Genomic DNA, 17,250 nt, shown 5'->3' with positions numbered 1-17,250 from the left:
GCAAAACTATTTTTTTTAGCTAACAAAATTCGCTACTCCCAAAAAGACTTATTTTTCTCTAAAGCCTCGCCAAACACCTCACTTTTTTTAAAATAAGTACTTATTGATAAAATAAGTACTTTTTAAAAATAAACGGCACTAAATGTATATTATAGTAATTAGATTATAATCCCTTCTTAAATTTTTAACATGTTAAGAGTAATCTAAAATGTTGTGGTATAAATATATTGAATATTAATTACTCGCCAACATTATACAATAGGACATTTAATTCCAACAAAATCTCTAAAATGTTTCAGTTACATTCTAGCTCTCTTAAACAATTTCATAGATTCTCAATTAATGCAAAGTACTTGTATTTTGACTTCCTACTTACTTTGTTGTATTATACATAAATATTATCGAGCAATCGTTTTGGACCGAAACGCATTGCTTAAGTCAATAGCTTCCATTTTGCCTCTTACCAATTTACTATAGTTAGCTAGGTAGAGAGAGTGTAAAAGGAAAAAAAAATTAATTGAGAATTGAAAAAACAGGAGGCAACAATTCCAAAGTTAGTTACTGTTCAATTTTAACTTGTCATTGTAGTATTTTATTCTTATCCATTTAAAGTAGCGGTACTCAATTTTTTTGACTTCTCTATAAAAAGGAACACAAACACAACAGGAAAGAAGGAAAAACAAAACAAACAAAAAAGAAACAAGTTAAAGCATGATGTCTCAAAAGGCAAAAACTCCAAATATTCTTCTCATCTTAAGCTTCATATTCTCATATTTTGCTCTATGCAACTGTGAATGCAAATTTGCAGTAACAAATGAAACCACAAAAATCAGAGGAATGTTTGTATTTGGTAGCTCATTGGTTGATAATGGGAATAACAACTTTCTTGAAAAATGTAAGGCAAAGGCAAATTACTTGCCATATGGAGTAGATTATGTAAAAGGACCAACAGGAAGATTTACCAATGGGAAAAATGTGATTGATCTTCTTGGTGATCATCTAAAGCTTCCAACAATTCCTACATTCAAAGATCCTACAACTAAAGGGAACATGATTTTACATGGTGTCAGTTTTGCTTCTGGTGGTTCTGGCATTCTGGATGAAACTGGTGCTGTTTCTGTGAGTACCATGCAACTTTAATTTCTCTTTATTTTTGCTTTATTTTTTTTTAAGAGAACATTCTTATAAGCATGTTTGGTCAAACATCCAATATCTGCTTATTTTGATATTTGAAGTGCTTTATATCAGAAGTGCTTTTCAGAAAAATATTTGAAGAATATCAATTTATGTTTGGCTAATCAATTTTGAAAATATTTTTGTCAATATTAAAAGGGAAATGGACACTGTGTGGCCACTCAGCCAAACTAATCCCACATTTAACCACTGTTTGGGCTTAATCCCACTACGTGTCTGGTCGGCTCAAATTAATGCCAAAAAATGGCCGGTCGGCCCAAAATAATGCCAAGGTTGACCGGCTCAACGCCTAGGCGCTTAAAAAAAAAAAAGACTAAGTCGCCACAAAAACGTCGCCAGTAAAGGGTTGCTACAACATATATACATATGTTGGAATTATATATACACTTTATGTACAAGAATTATACATTTTATATACATATCTTTGGAATTAATCAGACATTTATTATACATAAATTATACGTTAATTATATATTTATTATACGCATATTATACAATAATGATATGATATTTATTTTTAACATATACAATAGTGATACATATTATATACCACAATGATACGGTTTCTATAATACGTTTTTTATACGTATGGTACACTTTTTATACAAGACTGATACAATTTATATACACATGCTGGAATTATATATATACTATCTATAAAAAAATGATACATATTATATATAAAAATGATACAATTATCTATTCTTTATAAATATTGCACCGTGTCTTTATACACATTATATACACAAATGATACATATTATATACAAAAATGATACATACCTTAGTGATTCATATTTTATACGCTTTCTATACATTACGTATAGGTAATGATACATATTTTGTACACAAATGACACATATTATATATAAAAATCGCCTCAAACATTTTTATGTTTGGGTTTTTATTTGAAAATTGTCTTATTTAAGTTTTGGCTAATGGATGGGATTAGTTTAATTGCTACATTTTGGGTTTGGGAAAAATTGATCTAGAGGGTGGGATTATTTATGACCGGCCATATATGTCCTTTTCCCATATTAAAACAGTACTTTATGCTTGACAAATATTTCAAAAGTACTTCTCGGGAAAATCTAACTTTCTTTAAACTTATGAAAAATGCTAACTACTCAAAATCACTCATATTTTCCCTAAAAAGTTGGCCATTTCACCAGTTGGAGACATCAAAAGGCAATTTTTAGGTGATGGTTTGAGATCATGCCATAGTCATAATGTCCTAACTACCTACTGCCCCCCCCCCCCCCCCCCCCACCCCCAAAAAAAAAAAAAAAAAAAATATCACCTAGTTTATATTACCTATTTCTCTCTAGGTGAAAGATAATCCTTAATTACGAATATTTGATCATAGATCCTTGAACAAATTTTCGCAGGTGTCACTTCAATGAAATTTTAGTTCTCACTAGACTAGCTAAATAATAATCAACTTGATCCTCATGAACAGGGGCGGAGCCAGCCCTTCGCGTGTGGGTTCGGCCGAACCCAGTAGCTTTTGTCCGAACCATATATTTGTATTAAACTTTTTGTCAAATATGTACAAATTATTAATTAAGAACCCAGTAACTTTAAAGAATTAGAATCCCGAACCCACAAGCTTCAAATCCTGGCTCCGCCTCTGCTCATGAAAGAGAGAGAAGATATACGACCACTAATAGGATGAATGAAATTCCTTTAATCTTAATCAAAGGTCTCAATGCATCCAACAAAAGAAAAAATTCTTGGTAAAAAGCATTTCTTCTTTAATGGGTCTAATTGGCGAATTCAAACTAATTGGGCTCAACAAAGGAACAACTTGTCTTTTATCATCTAGATTTTTTTTTTAATGACAAGGGAACCCGTCGCCACCATCCTTTGGGTGCGCACAGGTAATCTCCGTTCCTGTGCAATAGCCCGCAAACCACGTAAGAGATAACCCGTATCAGGCAAGTGCCTTATCGATCTACGATATGGGCTTGTGATTTTGCAGAATGTTACAATTTCTTCCTTTCTTTCCTTTTTTTAAATTCTTCTCATATATATTTCCCTGTTTTGATTAATGTTCAACCACGCAGTTAGAAACCACATGATGTTATGGGTTTTTTCCCTTGTCTAGCTAGTGTTTTCCCTTGAACGTTGCCCGTATAGTTTTTCTTTACCCATCAACGATCACAATAATGTAAATATATAATTGTGGATCAAATGTCTCCAACTACTAAATTAAATTGCGTTTGCATGATTGATAGGCAGGTCTCTCCTGATTCTCCTAGTTTTATTTACAAACTTTGTTTCCTTATCTGGATTAGAAATAAATTACGAAAAAGAATTCATAGACATCTAAATAGAAGACTCTTATCGACCATCAAAACTTATAATCTAGTAATATCAATAGGTGTCTTCCACACAATAAGTGTGATACTAATTCTCACCACCCCCCCTCCTCCCTATGTAATAAAGTGTGTTCCAAACGCGCTTCTGACTATGATGAAGTTAATTTCACTTAAGACAATTGATGTTTTATTCAACTATTAAATTATTAGGGGGAAGTGATGAGCATGAATGAACAAATCAGAAACTTAGAGAATGTGACAGTGCCTGAGTTGGAAAAGCAGCTTGGATGCAACAGCAAAGAAGCACTGGGAAATTACCTGTTCGTAGTGGGAACTGGAGGAAATGACTTTTCATTAAACTACTTCTTGAATTTTCCACACAACAATGCTACTCTTACAGCCTTCATTTCTAAGTTGATTACTGGACTCTCTCAACAGTTCCAGGTATGTGCTTCTAATTACTCCTTCCGTCTCAAATTATCTGTCGTGGTTACTAAAAATAGTTGTCTCAAATTATTTGTCGTTTTAGAAGTTCAAGGCACAATTAATTATTTCCCCTCATTTCGCTCTTAGTAGGATTTTGTTATTAATGGAGAAGACACATAAATAGAGTAAACATTTAATGAAGAAAGATTATAAATTAGACACAAAATGGGTAAAGTTAATCAAATATTCCTCCTAATTAATATTTATTAAGGAGCGTGTAAAACAAAAAACTTTGTCTTTGATGCTCGTCTGCTTGTTTATTTTAATCGAATCATTTTTTTTTTTCCAGAAAATTATACTCCTAGTGTATGTTTTCCTTAGGTATTAGTATAGTTTTGAGATCGAGAGAGTAACTTTTTTCTTCCATTTTTTTACAACTTTGTCTTTGATGCTTGTCTGCTTGTTTATTTTAATCGAATCATTTTTTTTTCCCCAGAAAATTATACTCCTAGTATATGTTTTCCTTAGGTATTAGTATAGTTTGAGAAGAGAAAAAGAGAGAATGTAATTCTAGTACTCCCTTTGTTTCAAGAAGATCAGAGGGGACTAACATACAATTAAGGACCAACCTATTCAATTTCATTATGAATTTGGACTTCCATTTACTACAATATTAAAAACATAATTTGAATATCTTATATATATCAAGTTATATACATTTTTTTTTATAGTTAAGGATATTCTAAAAACATTTGAAAAAGTCATAATATTAAGGGAAAATAGTCAAAATGCTCCATATACTATACAAAATAGAGCATTAGACGTAATGCTATCCGTTTGTTTTTTGGCACAAAAAATGTTCTCACTGTTATCCAAGTGGAGCAGATATTTGCCTCTCGACTAACGTACTTCACATCAGATATGAATTAGCATAAATAATAGTTATTTCTTTTTACTGAGTTGAAAATCGTGTTGTAAAAAAAAAAAAAAAAAAAAAACTCGCTCACTGATAAAATAGCACAATTAGTAAACTAAATCAAAACAATAATATCAGCAACAATATAAGTGAACTACACACTATTGGCGTATATATCTTAAATCCCAGTACTAATTAATTTTGCAGAGGTTGTACGACTTGGGAGCAAGGAAATTTGTGGTAATGTCAGTATATCCTAATGGGTGCAGCCCAATGGTTCTGGCTAGAGTTCCCATTCCCATGCGCACTGGCTGCTTTGAACCAGTAAATGTACCTTTACATCTCTACAACACTATCTTAAGGAACTTTCTTGATGAGCTAATGCAAAAGATGCCTGGTTCTAAGTTTGTCTATGTCAATGTCTACAAGATCATTAGGGATGTCATACTAACTCCTTCTCAATATGGTATGATAATCTTTTTTCTTTATATTTTTCTAATTCATGATAAACAGATGAATTAATCTACTATCAGTAAGTTAGTCATCCTATATTTTCTTTGCATGCACAGTTGTGTTATATGTTCTTGAGCCGAGGGTTTATCAGAAACAACCACTCTGCCCCTCAAGGGAAGGGATAAGGTCTGCGTATAACTCACCCTTCTCAAACCCCACTTCAGAGACTATACTGCGTAAATTGTTGTTGTTGCACAATAAACACTCCCTCCGGTTCATTTGAAGTGTTTTTAAGATTTTGACACACCCATTAAGAAAATCAATTAGTAACATCAATTATAAGAGGTTATTTTATTTGACTAAATTAATTACCCTTTATCTCTCCTCACGCATGGGAAATCTTTTTAGGTAATTTTATAGAGATCTAGATCAATGATAAATTTCGAAAAAAAGAAAGAAGTAATGCTATCTTGATTTCTCAAAATCACACTTATCATGGAACAAATTTAAAAGGCTAAAAATAGGGACTAGAGAGAGTATCATTTTAGTTGTGATAACCTCAAGTTTTCGAAGAAAAAGGTAGAGAAGGAAGACTCAATCCATTATTTCGTAATGTAAAAGAAAAAAAAAATAGTTTTTAGGTATGGAAACAAAATTGCATGTTTTTTTTTGGACTAAAAACAAAAGATTTGTTAAAACATGTCAAACGTATATGACTTTTATACTATAATAATAGTAATTAAAATTACTAATTTTAGCATCCAATGTGCAATAATGTCAATATATATTAATCCACATCCTCAAAGTTGAGACTCAAAAGAGCTACTGCTTTTTTTTTTTTCCTCTTTTTTTCTGGATCACTTTGAACGTTATTATTTAAAGTTGCACATTTTACTAAAGCGCATAACTTCCCACGAAGCAATAACCCCTCGCTCGCACCATCTGGTGCAGCGGATGGGGCTACTCCTCCCTTAACTAGAGGTTTTGAGTTCGAGCTAGCCCTGGGTATGAAGAAATTCTTGATAGGAGGATCCTTCCCCCGAATGGGCTCTACGGCACAAATCCGAATTGGTCGGGCTCCTATGCAGGTATCGGATACCGAGTGGAAAAAAAGAAAAAAAAAACCTCGCTCGCTTCAAAAGAGAAAGTGGTGATTTTTTTTTTTTTTCAATGGTGACAAGTCTTTAATTTCCATTTACATACAGGTTTTGATAATACCAAAAATCCTTGCTGTGAAGTTACAACCATAGAGGAAGGTGGGAATGAAACTTTATGCAAAAATGGAGGGCATTCTTGTTCAAATAGGGCCAAATTTGTCTGGTTTGATGGCTTGCATCCCACAGAAGCTGTGAATATTGTGCTTGCTAACAAGGCCTTTGCTTCTGATCTTGATTGTGAAGTCCACCCTACAAATATTAAAAAACTCATGGAAGAGTAAATTGATTAATATGGATTCGTGTTCTTATTCTCTTAGACTAGATAGCATACACCTATAACATTATTGGTGTAGAAATGTATTTTAGAACGATGGTTGCAATATGTAGGACCCATTTTTCTTTTTAGCTTAGCTAGAGCTTTTGGAAATTTGGTGGTTAACTTCACAAGAGATCTCTATGTTAAGACTTAAGAGATCGATAGGATAAAACATACAAATCATTTTCTTGTTTTCATATTGTAATTGGTTATTTTGTATAATTTCCTCATTCTGAAACTGCTATGGGATTTTGATGGTAATTATGCTTGTAGTTATATGTCCCGTTTCACGGGAGATCTCTATAAGAGATTGATAAAATAAAATACAAGAAATCTTTGTACGACTGTTTTCTTCTATATTATAATCAGTTAATTTGTATCATTTCCTTGTTTTGAGATTGATACGAGGTTTATATTAATATATTTTGTGCAAACAGGAATGTTCCTGTATCCCTTTCCATGATCACATGGGCATCGCAGTCATGTATTAGTCAAGCAAGTGTTCTTTTGAAAAGAAAAACAATAAGAAAATGAAATAAGTAAAACCTTCCAAGTCCTAATTAGATGAAATCACAATTAAAATAAGAAAGGGAAAGAGGAAGATATATAATTGCATTAATAGTGTTGCAAAAGCTAAAATTTTATTTGGGAGATTAAATTTATTCTAAGTAAAACCCCGAATGAGATGATATGTTTAAATTAAATTACAATTTTTTTTTCTAATTTTATACTAAATCAAACACAATCATATAAATTTATAAATTGAAAAAGAAGTAATAAGTAGAAATATATAAAGAGCCCATATACATGCATAGAAGATCACTTGACTGAGTCATACTAATTAGCTCTTTTTACTTGAATGAGTCATACTAATTAGCCGAGAATATATCAAATGGTTTACCAATTAGTGAACTTTGAGCTTGGAAGAAAATCGTCAAACTTGTATTTATATTTGACTTGTCTGTATTTGAACAGACCAGTCCTATTCGAAAGATCGTTTGACTTAGACTTTCTCATTTGGTGGCATTTTGATGGGGTTTTAATTTTTGAACTTACTTTGAATTACAAAATATCTATAAAGATTTCATATGTTTTATTTATAATTATTAGTGCTTTTTTTTTTCTCATATAGAAAATGTCATATAACTAAAATTAAATTTAAATTGGATTACAAAATTAAAGCTCCCTTAATCAAGTAGGTTTTAATAAAAGTTTATTTAGGGCCAACCAATTTATTATGTTCTCAAAGGATTCATCATGATAGCGACACTGTTTTCGTATTGATCGTCATTTTACCGCAACCTTCCTTCTATTCAATTGAGACTGCCGACCAATAAATTAGTGTCACACAATTTAATTGAAAGGTCCACATATTTCATATCAACTTTCACTGAGCGATTTTATGCTTAGAAATAATGTCAAGTGCAATTATGATCCACGAGGACGAGTCAATAAAATTAGAAAGTCAAATCTTGATACGAGGCCTTAATTTTTTAATTTCGTATATATTTTTGTTTAAACTCTTTTTTATCATTAATATAGACATTTAAAAAAGAATCAAGTCTTTTTATCTGATTGCATATATCGATTAGAGTTTTATCTTCTATTTGTATTATTTTTTTAACACAATATAAACCTAAACCACTAATTAAGAGTGACTATTATGTTTTAAAGAACTTTCGAGGTTAAGGTAATGTTATTCAAGATTCATTGTTAGTGTATTTTGAAGTTTTCTTTTTTCCTTTTCTTAAAGAAAAAATATATTTTCTTACTTTAAAATACTTAATTTTTCTCAAAAAATATTATTCCCTCCGTCCTAATTTAAGTGTTTTAGTTTGACTGGGTACGAAATTTAAACAATAAAGGAAGAATTTTGAATCTTACGGTCCTAAATTGAAGATATGTGTAGTCATTTAAATCTTGTGGTCTTAAATTTGCCATGTGGAATGTTAGAACTGAAAAACTTACTAAATATAGAAAGATACACTCTTTTTGTGACAGATCAAAAAGGAAAGTAAGACACTAAAATAGAGACGGAGGGAGTACGTAATTCATAAACCTTACTCCCTTCGTCCCATTTTATATGATGTGTTTGACTTGACATGAAGTTTAAGAAATAAATGAATACTTTTAAAATTGTGTTTATATGAATGTGTTTGACTTGACATAAAGTTTAAGAAATAAATAAAGGCTTTTAAAAATTGTGGTCTAAAACAATGCATAGAAATTTGTGTAGCTAGAAATCATTTTATTAAGAGTAAAAAGATAAAGTTAAAGTTGAATTGTTACTAAATATAGAAAAAATATCATTTTTTTCTTACTAATTAAAAAGGAAAGAGTATCATATAAATTAGGATGGAGGAAAAGATCAGGAGCTAAAAAACTTTGGAGCCTACTTGCCTTACAACGTTAATGGTTCGAAGAGATATAAAATTCTTTATTTTTAATTTATTTCAATAAATTAGGGGTATTTGGATAATATTTTGCTTTGTTTATATTGACCGCTTAACAATGTTTTATTGTAAAAAAAAATAAAAAATCATAACACAAACTTACATAAAAAGCTATAGTTTTTAGGCTTCTAACCAAACATAACTACTATTTTTGTAATTACAATTTTATGTTTTATCTATTTCGCGTGTAATCAAAACACAGTTCCAAAATACAATCAGCTAAATACATAGATCAGTCAAATAACACATACAGTCAAATACTCTATTCTGCCAAAATACAATCAGCCAATTACATATGTATAAAGATTAGTCAAATAATACATACGATCAAATACATATATACGTTATAAAAATAAGATATATACACATATAAATATCTATTATAATTATACTAAATAACAAAATTAAAATATAGCTATATACTTGAATACCTATTATACGTCAACCGAATAAAAATTCCTTATTAATTTCAATGATTCTATCATTAAACCAAACACCAATTCTTCCAGCCAAATATGAATTTACCAAAATCAAGATTCAAGTCCATCAAATAGAAACGTAAAAACCCACAAAAGTCAAAGTCTTCTCCTCTTCTTCTCACCTTCTCTTGTCTAGTCTTCTCATCGCCCCCTATGCCTAACTCACAACAATGCCACAAAAAAACTCATAAATACACTCCAAAAATCCCCTTTCTTCACAACCCATTTAATTTTCTCCTCAAAATGAAACCCCTACTACTATTCATCATCACTTTTACCATTATTATTATCACCACAAAAGCTGCAGATATACTTCCTGGTTCAACCCTTTTAGCTTCAAACCCAAACTCCAAATGGTCTTCCCCAAACAACACCTTCACTCTTTCCTTCTTACAACTTGACCCCACAAACCAAAGCTCATATTTTGCTGCTATTTCTTATAACAACATACCTATATGGAAAGCTGGTGGAGAAGTTGATTCTTCAGGTGAACTTAGGTTCCTCAGAAATGGTGATCTTCAGTTAACAAATGGAACTTCAAGAACTGTTGTTTGGAGTTCAAGAACTGCAAATCTTGGTGTTTCTGTAGCTAATCTTAATGATAATGGAAATCTTGTGCTTAAAAATGGTACCTTTCCGAATATTTGGTCTAGTTTTGATAACCCCACTGATGCTATTGTTCCTTCACAAAATTTCACTAAAAATCATACTTTGACATCTGGGGTTTATTCTTTTAAGCTTTTGAATAATGGGAACTTGTCACTTTTATGGAATAATTCTATAATGTATTATAATTCTGGTTTGAATTCTTCTGCAAATGTGAATTGGAGTTCACCTAGTTTAACAATGTTGCCTATTGGGATTCTTTCACTTAATGATCCTACCCTTTCTAGTCCTTTAAATGTTGTTTATAGTAGTGATTATGCTGATGAAGGGAATATTTTAAGGTTCTTGAAATTGGATACTGATGGGAATCTTAGGATTTATAGTTCCACACAAGGTAGTGGGACTCAAAATGTGAGATGGGCTGCTTTAACTGATCAATGTCAGGTTTTTGGATATTGTGGGAATTTGGGGGTTTGTAGTTATAATGAAACTAGTCCAGATTGTGGATGTCCTTCACAGAATTTCGAGTTTAGTGATCCGAATGATAGTCGAAAAGGGTGTAAGAGGAAAGTTGATCTTAGTAATTGTCCTTCTAATGCAACGATGTTGCAGTTGGATAATACTAAGTTCTTGACTTATCCTCCTGAATTATCCGACCAGATTTTTTCTGCTGGTATTTCTGCATGTAGGTTTAACTGTCTTGTTAATGGTGCTTGTGTCGCTTCGACTTCTTTAGCAGATGGTACGGGGATGTGTTATATTAAACAGCCTAATTTTGTTAGTGGCTATCAGGCGCCAACCCTTCCTAGCACTTCGTTTCTTAAGATATGTGGACCTGCAATGCCTAATCCTAGTGCAGTTTCGGAAACTGTTGAGAAGAAGAACGGAGGGAGGGTTCCTGCCTGGGTTGTGGCACTTTTGGTTGTGGCTAGTCTCTTGGGTTTGGTCCTTGTGGAGGGTAGTTTGTGGTGGTGGTGCTGTAGGAACAGTTCTAAATTTGCATCACTGTCGTCTCAATATGCACTCCTTGAATATGCCTCTGGTGCCCCTGTGCAGTTCACATACAAGGAGCTTCAGAGGGCGACAAAGGGGTTTAAGGAGAAACTCGGTGCAGGAGGATTTGGGGCAGTTTATCGGGCAGTTCTGGCTAATAGGTCAGTTGCTGCAGTGAAACAGCTGGAAGGAATTGAGCAAGGAGAGAAGCAATTCAGAATGGAGGTTGCAACTATAAGTAGCACACACCATTTGAATTTAGTGAGATTAGTCGGGTTTTGTTCTGAAGGGCGCCACAGGCTACTGGTCTACGAGTTCATGAAAAATGGTTCTCTTGATAAGTTCCTCTTTGCAGAAGATCAGGTTTTGAACTGGGAGCAACGATATAGTATTGCTTTGGGGACAGCAAGAGGTATCACATACCTTCATGAGGAATGCCGAGATTGTATAGTTCACTGCGACATAAAGCCTGAGAACATATTGTTGGATGAGAACTACACTTCTAAAGTATCGGATTTTGGTCTTGCGAAGCTCATTAACCCAAAGGACCACAGGCATAGAACCTTGACGACTCACGTGAGGGGTACTAGAGGATACTTAGCTCCAGAGTGGCTGGCCAATCTTCCTATAACTTCCAAATCTGACGTATACAGTTATGGTATGGTATTACTGGAGATAGTGAGTGGAAAAAGGAATTTTGAAGTCTCGGAAGAGACTAACCGGAGAAAGTGCTCTTTGTGGGCATATGAAGAATTTGAAAAGGGTAATACGGAGGCCATTCTGGACAAAAAGCTTTCCGATCAGGAGATGAATATGGAACAAGTTATACGAGCAATTCAGGTGAGCTTTTGGTGCATCCAAGAGCAACCATCTCAAAGGCCAACAATGGGCAAGGTGGTTCAGATGTTAGAAGGCGTTACTGAGATTGATCGGCCACCAGCACCTAATGCTATTGAAGGGTCCTTTGCTGGAACCAGCTTAAACACCAGTAGCACAAGCGCTCTTTCCACCTTTGTGACCTCGGCTCCAGCTCCCTCTTCATCATCATCATTCCAAACTGCAAAGAATGTCGATAGGCAATCATCATCACTTTTACACTCCGAAATTAAGTGAGTCTAAACTATGCACTTCAGATTCCCTACAAGAACTGATGGGAATTTTTAGTATCTCGAAGATCGTAGTTTTGCTTGTGTCTTGCAATTCATATTGTATAATAGATAGGTTTAGCATATATATTTGCGTATATTTTGATATCTTGTGACTCGTTAATATTGAATACCACTCGCTTATTTTCCATATCCTATTATTCGCCCAGATTCAACGACTCTGTCCATGTCTGTGATGTTAGTTCGATGTTTTTTATACAAAAAACTAGATATATAGTTCGTTTATGAGAAATATATCACCTAGGAAAACATTCTCTCCCACAATACTAAATAGCCTATGGGAATGGTACCTTTTGATGTCAACATTGACCTCCTTTGACTCTTTACGAGGGAGTGAAAACCTGCCCAAGAATGTAACACAATAACACACCCAGACGTAATCCCACAAGTGGGGTCTGGGAGGTAGGGTGTAATCCCGCAACATGCCCAAGAATGTGAAAACTAGATTGTTTTAGCTTCTTTGCACCAACAATTTATGGCCTAAATTAGTTTTGTGTAGCTTCTTTTCACCAGCAATTTTAGGCTACGTTTTTTATTCTGAAAAAGACTATAGTACTGAAGTTACAAAGAGTTAGGGAACGGACCGGGGGGGGCGGGGGGGTTTGTTTGCTTAGTTGTGTGTGTAGACGTGGTTGATGTAAACTAGAAACATGGCTATAATTCATTGGCTTGTAGAATTGCAATGTCAACTTTGTCCACCGCTAATTGACTACTGTATCAATAAGCTTAATATTTAGAGGCAGGGGGTCCCAGTCCCAGCATTAAACTAGCTCATATTTTGGTTGGCTTTCATTTTCAATAATTTCTTGTGCTGGCTTTGGCTTAAATGAGAACTTAAAAAAGGAAATAGACGGCTATTACTTGTTGACATTAATGCAATAATAATCTTCCTGGAAATATAAATAGCAAAAAGAATTAAAAAAAAAAAAAAAGGAAAAGCAAAACACACATTTTCTGCAAAATTCTTTTATCATTTTTTTGTTTTTCTTAAAAAATGGTTATCTTTTTCTCCAAAGGAATGAGGAAAAGATCATGTGAAGCTTTGCCAGAGATCTTTACCCCACAGAAATGGGAACTTGGAATTGTCTTCAGATTCCCCTTTCATAATTTACTTTTACCAAAAAATAAAAACTGTCACAGGTTAATTCACATCTTAACTTTGTGTACAAACTCTGATGTTGTGCCCCTACCTCAAATATCCTTAACTTTTCTTTCTTCCTTTAAGAAAAACTTTTACCCTTTGATTTTATGTTTGTGCCTGAAAATTTTAAATCTTTTGCTTTCTCACCTCAATTCATCATTTAGTCATGGAAAATTATCTGTGTAGTATAAATACCGACGTGACTTGATCCATTCTTTGGAGTCAGACGGAATAGATTTTCGAAAACATTTAAACAAAAAAAATTAAAGAAAAATTCAATTGATCAAATAAAATCTGTGATAGGTTTAGAAAACAAAAATAATAAGCAAATAAAAAAGTATTTCCAAGTGAAAGAAGGAAAGGAAATACGTATTTAAACTTTTTGATATTACATGACTTATTGCGTTTACTGGGCTAAAATGTTCTAAAATTACACGTTTCTTTAGTTTATGTCAAATATATAAAGAGATAATTACGTCCGAATACGCTTCGCGCATTTACTTTACCATTTTTAACCCAATTTATCATTTTATTACGAAATGACTCATTTTTAGCCAAAGATTGGTCCTCCACGTGGCCCTTTCTTTCCCCATTTTTGTTCCAAATGTCTCTATCTTGGCTTCTCTCTGTATTCTTTCTCTATCTTTCCGTGTTTCTCACTCTTACTTTTTTCTTTCATTCATAATTTTTGTCCTCTTTGTTCTGTTACCAAATCCAAATTCAAGGTCTTTTTTAATTCAAATAAAAAAATGATAGGATGGACGGATACTTTGTAAACCCCATCTCAAAGAAAGGAGCTTCCAGATATGAAATCACAATGGCTCAATAGCAAACTAACAGACTTCTTGTATCTTTTTCTTTTTTTTGGTTGTGTCTGAGAGAGAGAGAGAGACTGATGATTATGGTGTTACATGGAGGTGTATGTATGGTTGGACGGTGTTTTTTAAATATAAATGTGTATAATAGTTATATCTATACTGTTATAAATAATTATACAGCATATATACATGGTTATACACTATTTATACAATATAGATACATGGTTATACATTGTATATAAGTATTATATAATAGTAGTATATATGAATGTATAAACATCTTTTATACATTGTTGTACAATGCTTATACAGTGTATACTGATGCTGCTGGTTTATTCGCAAATTTTCATTCATCGCTTTTTCAGCTCCCACGCGGAAGAAAGAACCCAAAAAGTGTATTGTTATATTTAGGATGAGACTTTTTTATGGGTTTGGGAACGGTATTGATGCCTAAATTTGGAGCAAATAATATAGAGAAATAAAGTGAAGGAATGACGCTGACCTAACTGGTTAACGTTGGGCTACAATGAATGAAATTCTTTTTTGGGCTACAACCGGTGAAAATTGTTATGTTGGCAGTACATCTGTGTAAAAAGCCCATAAATAAAGGCAGAATATATTGGGATCCTTCTGAACTTGGCAATTTTTATTCAGTAGACACCTATATTTTATGTTGGCCTAGTTATCCCTCTGAACTTTGGTAATATGATAGGATCTGCCCTCCTAAATGTTGATGGGGCAAAGAGCGTGAATACACTCTCCTTAAATCGCGTGAAAGGGATGAAAAATCGAAAAATCAACTTCCAAGAGGGGTATTTTTCAACTATTAATTTGCCACATAATCAATATAGTGATTTATTTGTTCCCACTGTATTTCTCTTTGTTAGTTCTTATTATACATTGTATATTTATCCAATTGTGTTTCTTTTTGTTTTATTAGATGCAGTGATTATTTATTTCAACTAAGTCTTTTTTTCTTTCTTTTTTTGAATCCAAATTTACAAAACTTAATTGCAACTCTATTTATTTTAGACAAATAAAAAGAAGGTTTAGCCAAGGTAATAAAATTTAGATGGTGCATTATTCTTTTTTCGGGTCAAATTCGTAAAATATTTGATTGAAATGTTTTCCGCCAATGTTTAGTCTATGAAAGATATTTAAAAGAATTATAAAGAGGTAATAGAATCATGAATGATGTTTGATTAGCATTTTTTAATTGCTAATATGACACTAAAAATGATTTCTATTTATAGATATGATAGTTTTCTTCTTCTGCTACTTTGTCTATATTTTCGGGAAAAAAAATTAAGTAATAACAGAGACATTTCTGGACCAAACTATTAACGGAGGGTATTTTTATACAATTTTCATAATTTTAAGGGCCCTTTTTGACATTGTGTTAAAAGAATTCTTGCCAAGGTGAAGCTTTTGAACTGATGGATGGTCATAGAAAAAGCTCTATAGATCGTTTCTCGGGTCAACTTAACTTATTCCTTACCTTGGTTGACATTGTGCATTACTTTGTAACCTTTTTTTTTCATCCATTCCTGATAAAGATGCCAAAGGTGGAAGGTTTTGGATATTTTCAAGAAGCTGTAAGATTTTCAGCACTCTTTAATGATGGTCATAGAAAATTTCATACCATTTAGTTTAAAGACCTCTGTTTTCTCTGTTTTGTTGTGGTAACCTCCAGACTTAACTTATTCTACTTTGTTACCTATGATTTTTTGGTTTTTTTTTCCAAATAGTCTTGATGATACATATAACTTTTACTTCAAATATTTTTGTCTAGTAAGATACAACTATATATTAAGGTGTTTCTTAAGAAAATAACACAAAATGTGAGAAGAGTGATGACGTTGTATTAAAATATTGACAAAACTAATAAAATTTTTATTGCAAATTAACAAACCATAAAGAAAATACCTTTTTTTTTCATCCATAAGTATTAATAAAGAAAAAAATAAGTTATGTATTTTCACTCTCTAAAAAATGTAAAAGCCGAGAGAGTACATCGCTACTGGATATTCTCAAGAAGCAGATTGATATTTCAGTTACACAAATATCCATAGGATATAAAAATTGATGTCCAATGATAATAGATGGGATAAATCACAAAGAGAAATAAAACTATGCATCATCATTAGCTTTGGGGAAAAAGGATTGTTGACTTGTTGATCACAAGAACTTACTACTATAAAAGCAAGAATTTGCTTGATTTACGTGCTGCTTTCAGATATTCAACAAGAAATAGATATATTACACTCGATAGATCAAAAATTCTAATTGGACCATATATATGAACGTATAATAAATATAATATTGAAAGAGATTTGTTACCATACTAGGGGCACGGGCCCAACACTGTAAAAATTAACACTATTACTTTTATTTTACTTTGTTTTGATATGAAATTAAAAATATAAAAAGTGGTTCATCCAACACGGATAATTCATAAAAATGGTCTCGTGTTGCACCATCAATTTTACATTAACTATATATCAAGTTAACACAAGCTATCTAAAAATAACGTAGTTATGTTTGGATATACATATATCCTGTTTACTTTTAACAGTTGCAAACAGGGGCGGCTCTACTTGGGTGGGTTACATGTTTCTACCCGAACACCCTGTAAAAATTACAAAACATATACATGTAACAAATTTTTTCGTGTTTATGTGCATATATTAACTTTCAACACCCTGCAAAAAATTACAGCTAAGTATATTTAAATTTTTCTTTTTTTCGAACACCCTGAATGAAAATCCTGGATCCGCCACTGGTTGCAAAATTTTCTTCACATAAGCTTTAG

At 32.6% G+C, this 17,250-nt stretch overlaps 2 protein-coding genes across 2 annotated transcripts; both read left to right on the top strand.

The window, feature by feature from the left end:
* Positions 1–649: 649 nt before the first annotated feature.
* On the top strand, positions 650–6,810 carry LOC132035541 (GDSL esterase/lipase At4g16230-like). Its single transcript, XM_059425840.1, has 4 exons — positions 650–1,119; positions 3,725–3,958; positions 5,064–5,322; positions 6,515–6,810. Exons 1-4 carry the CDS (start codon positions 712–714, stop codon positions 6,745–6,747), a joined length of 1,134 nt encoding a protein of 377 aa, XP_059281823.1. The 5' UTR covers positions 650–711; the 3' UTR covers positions 6,748–6,810.
* A 2,971-nt stretch (positions 6,811–9,781) lies between these two features.
* On the top strand, positions 9,782–12,634 carry LOC132034114 (G-type lectin S-receptor-like serine/threonine-protein kinase At1g34300). Its single transcript, XM_059424365.1, has one exon. The coding sequence runs from the start codon at positions 9,868–9,870 to the stop codon at positions 12,424–12,426; it is 2,559 nt and encodes an 852-aa protein (XP_059280348.1). The 5' UTR covers positions 9,782–9,867; the 3' UTR covers positions 12,427–12,634.
* Positions 12,635–17,250: the final 4,616 nt, after the last annotated feature.

The sequence above is a fragment of the Lycium ferocissimum genome, chromosome 10 (genome assembly GCF_029784015.1).
Source record: "Lycium ferocissimum isolate CSIRO_LF1 chromosome 10, AGI_CSIRO_Lferr_CH_V1, whole genome shotgun sequence".
Lineage (NCBI taxonomy): Eukaryota > Viridiplantae > Streptophyta > Magnoliopsida > Solanales > Solanaceae > Lycium > Lycium ferocissimum.
Note: the sequence above shows the minus strand (reverse complement) of the source record. Positions and strands in the feature narration are given on the sequence as shown.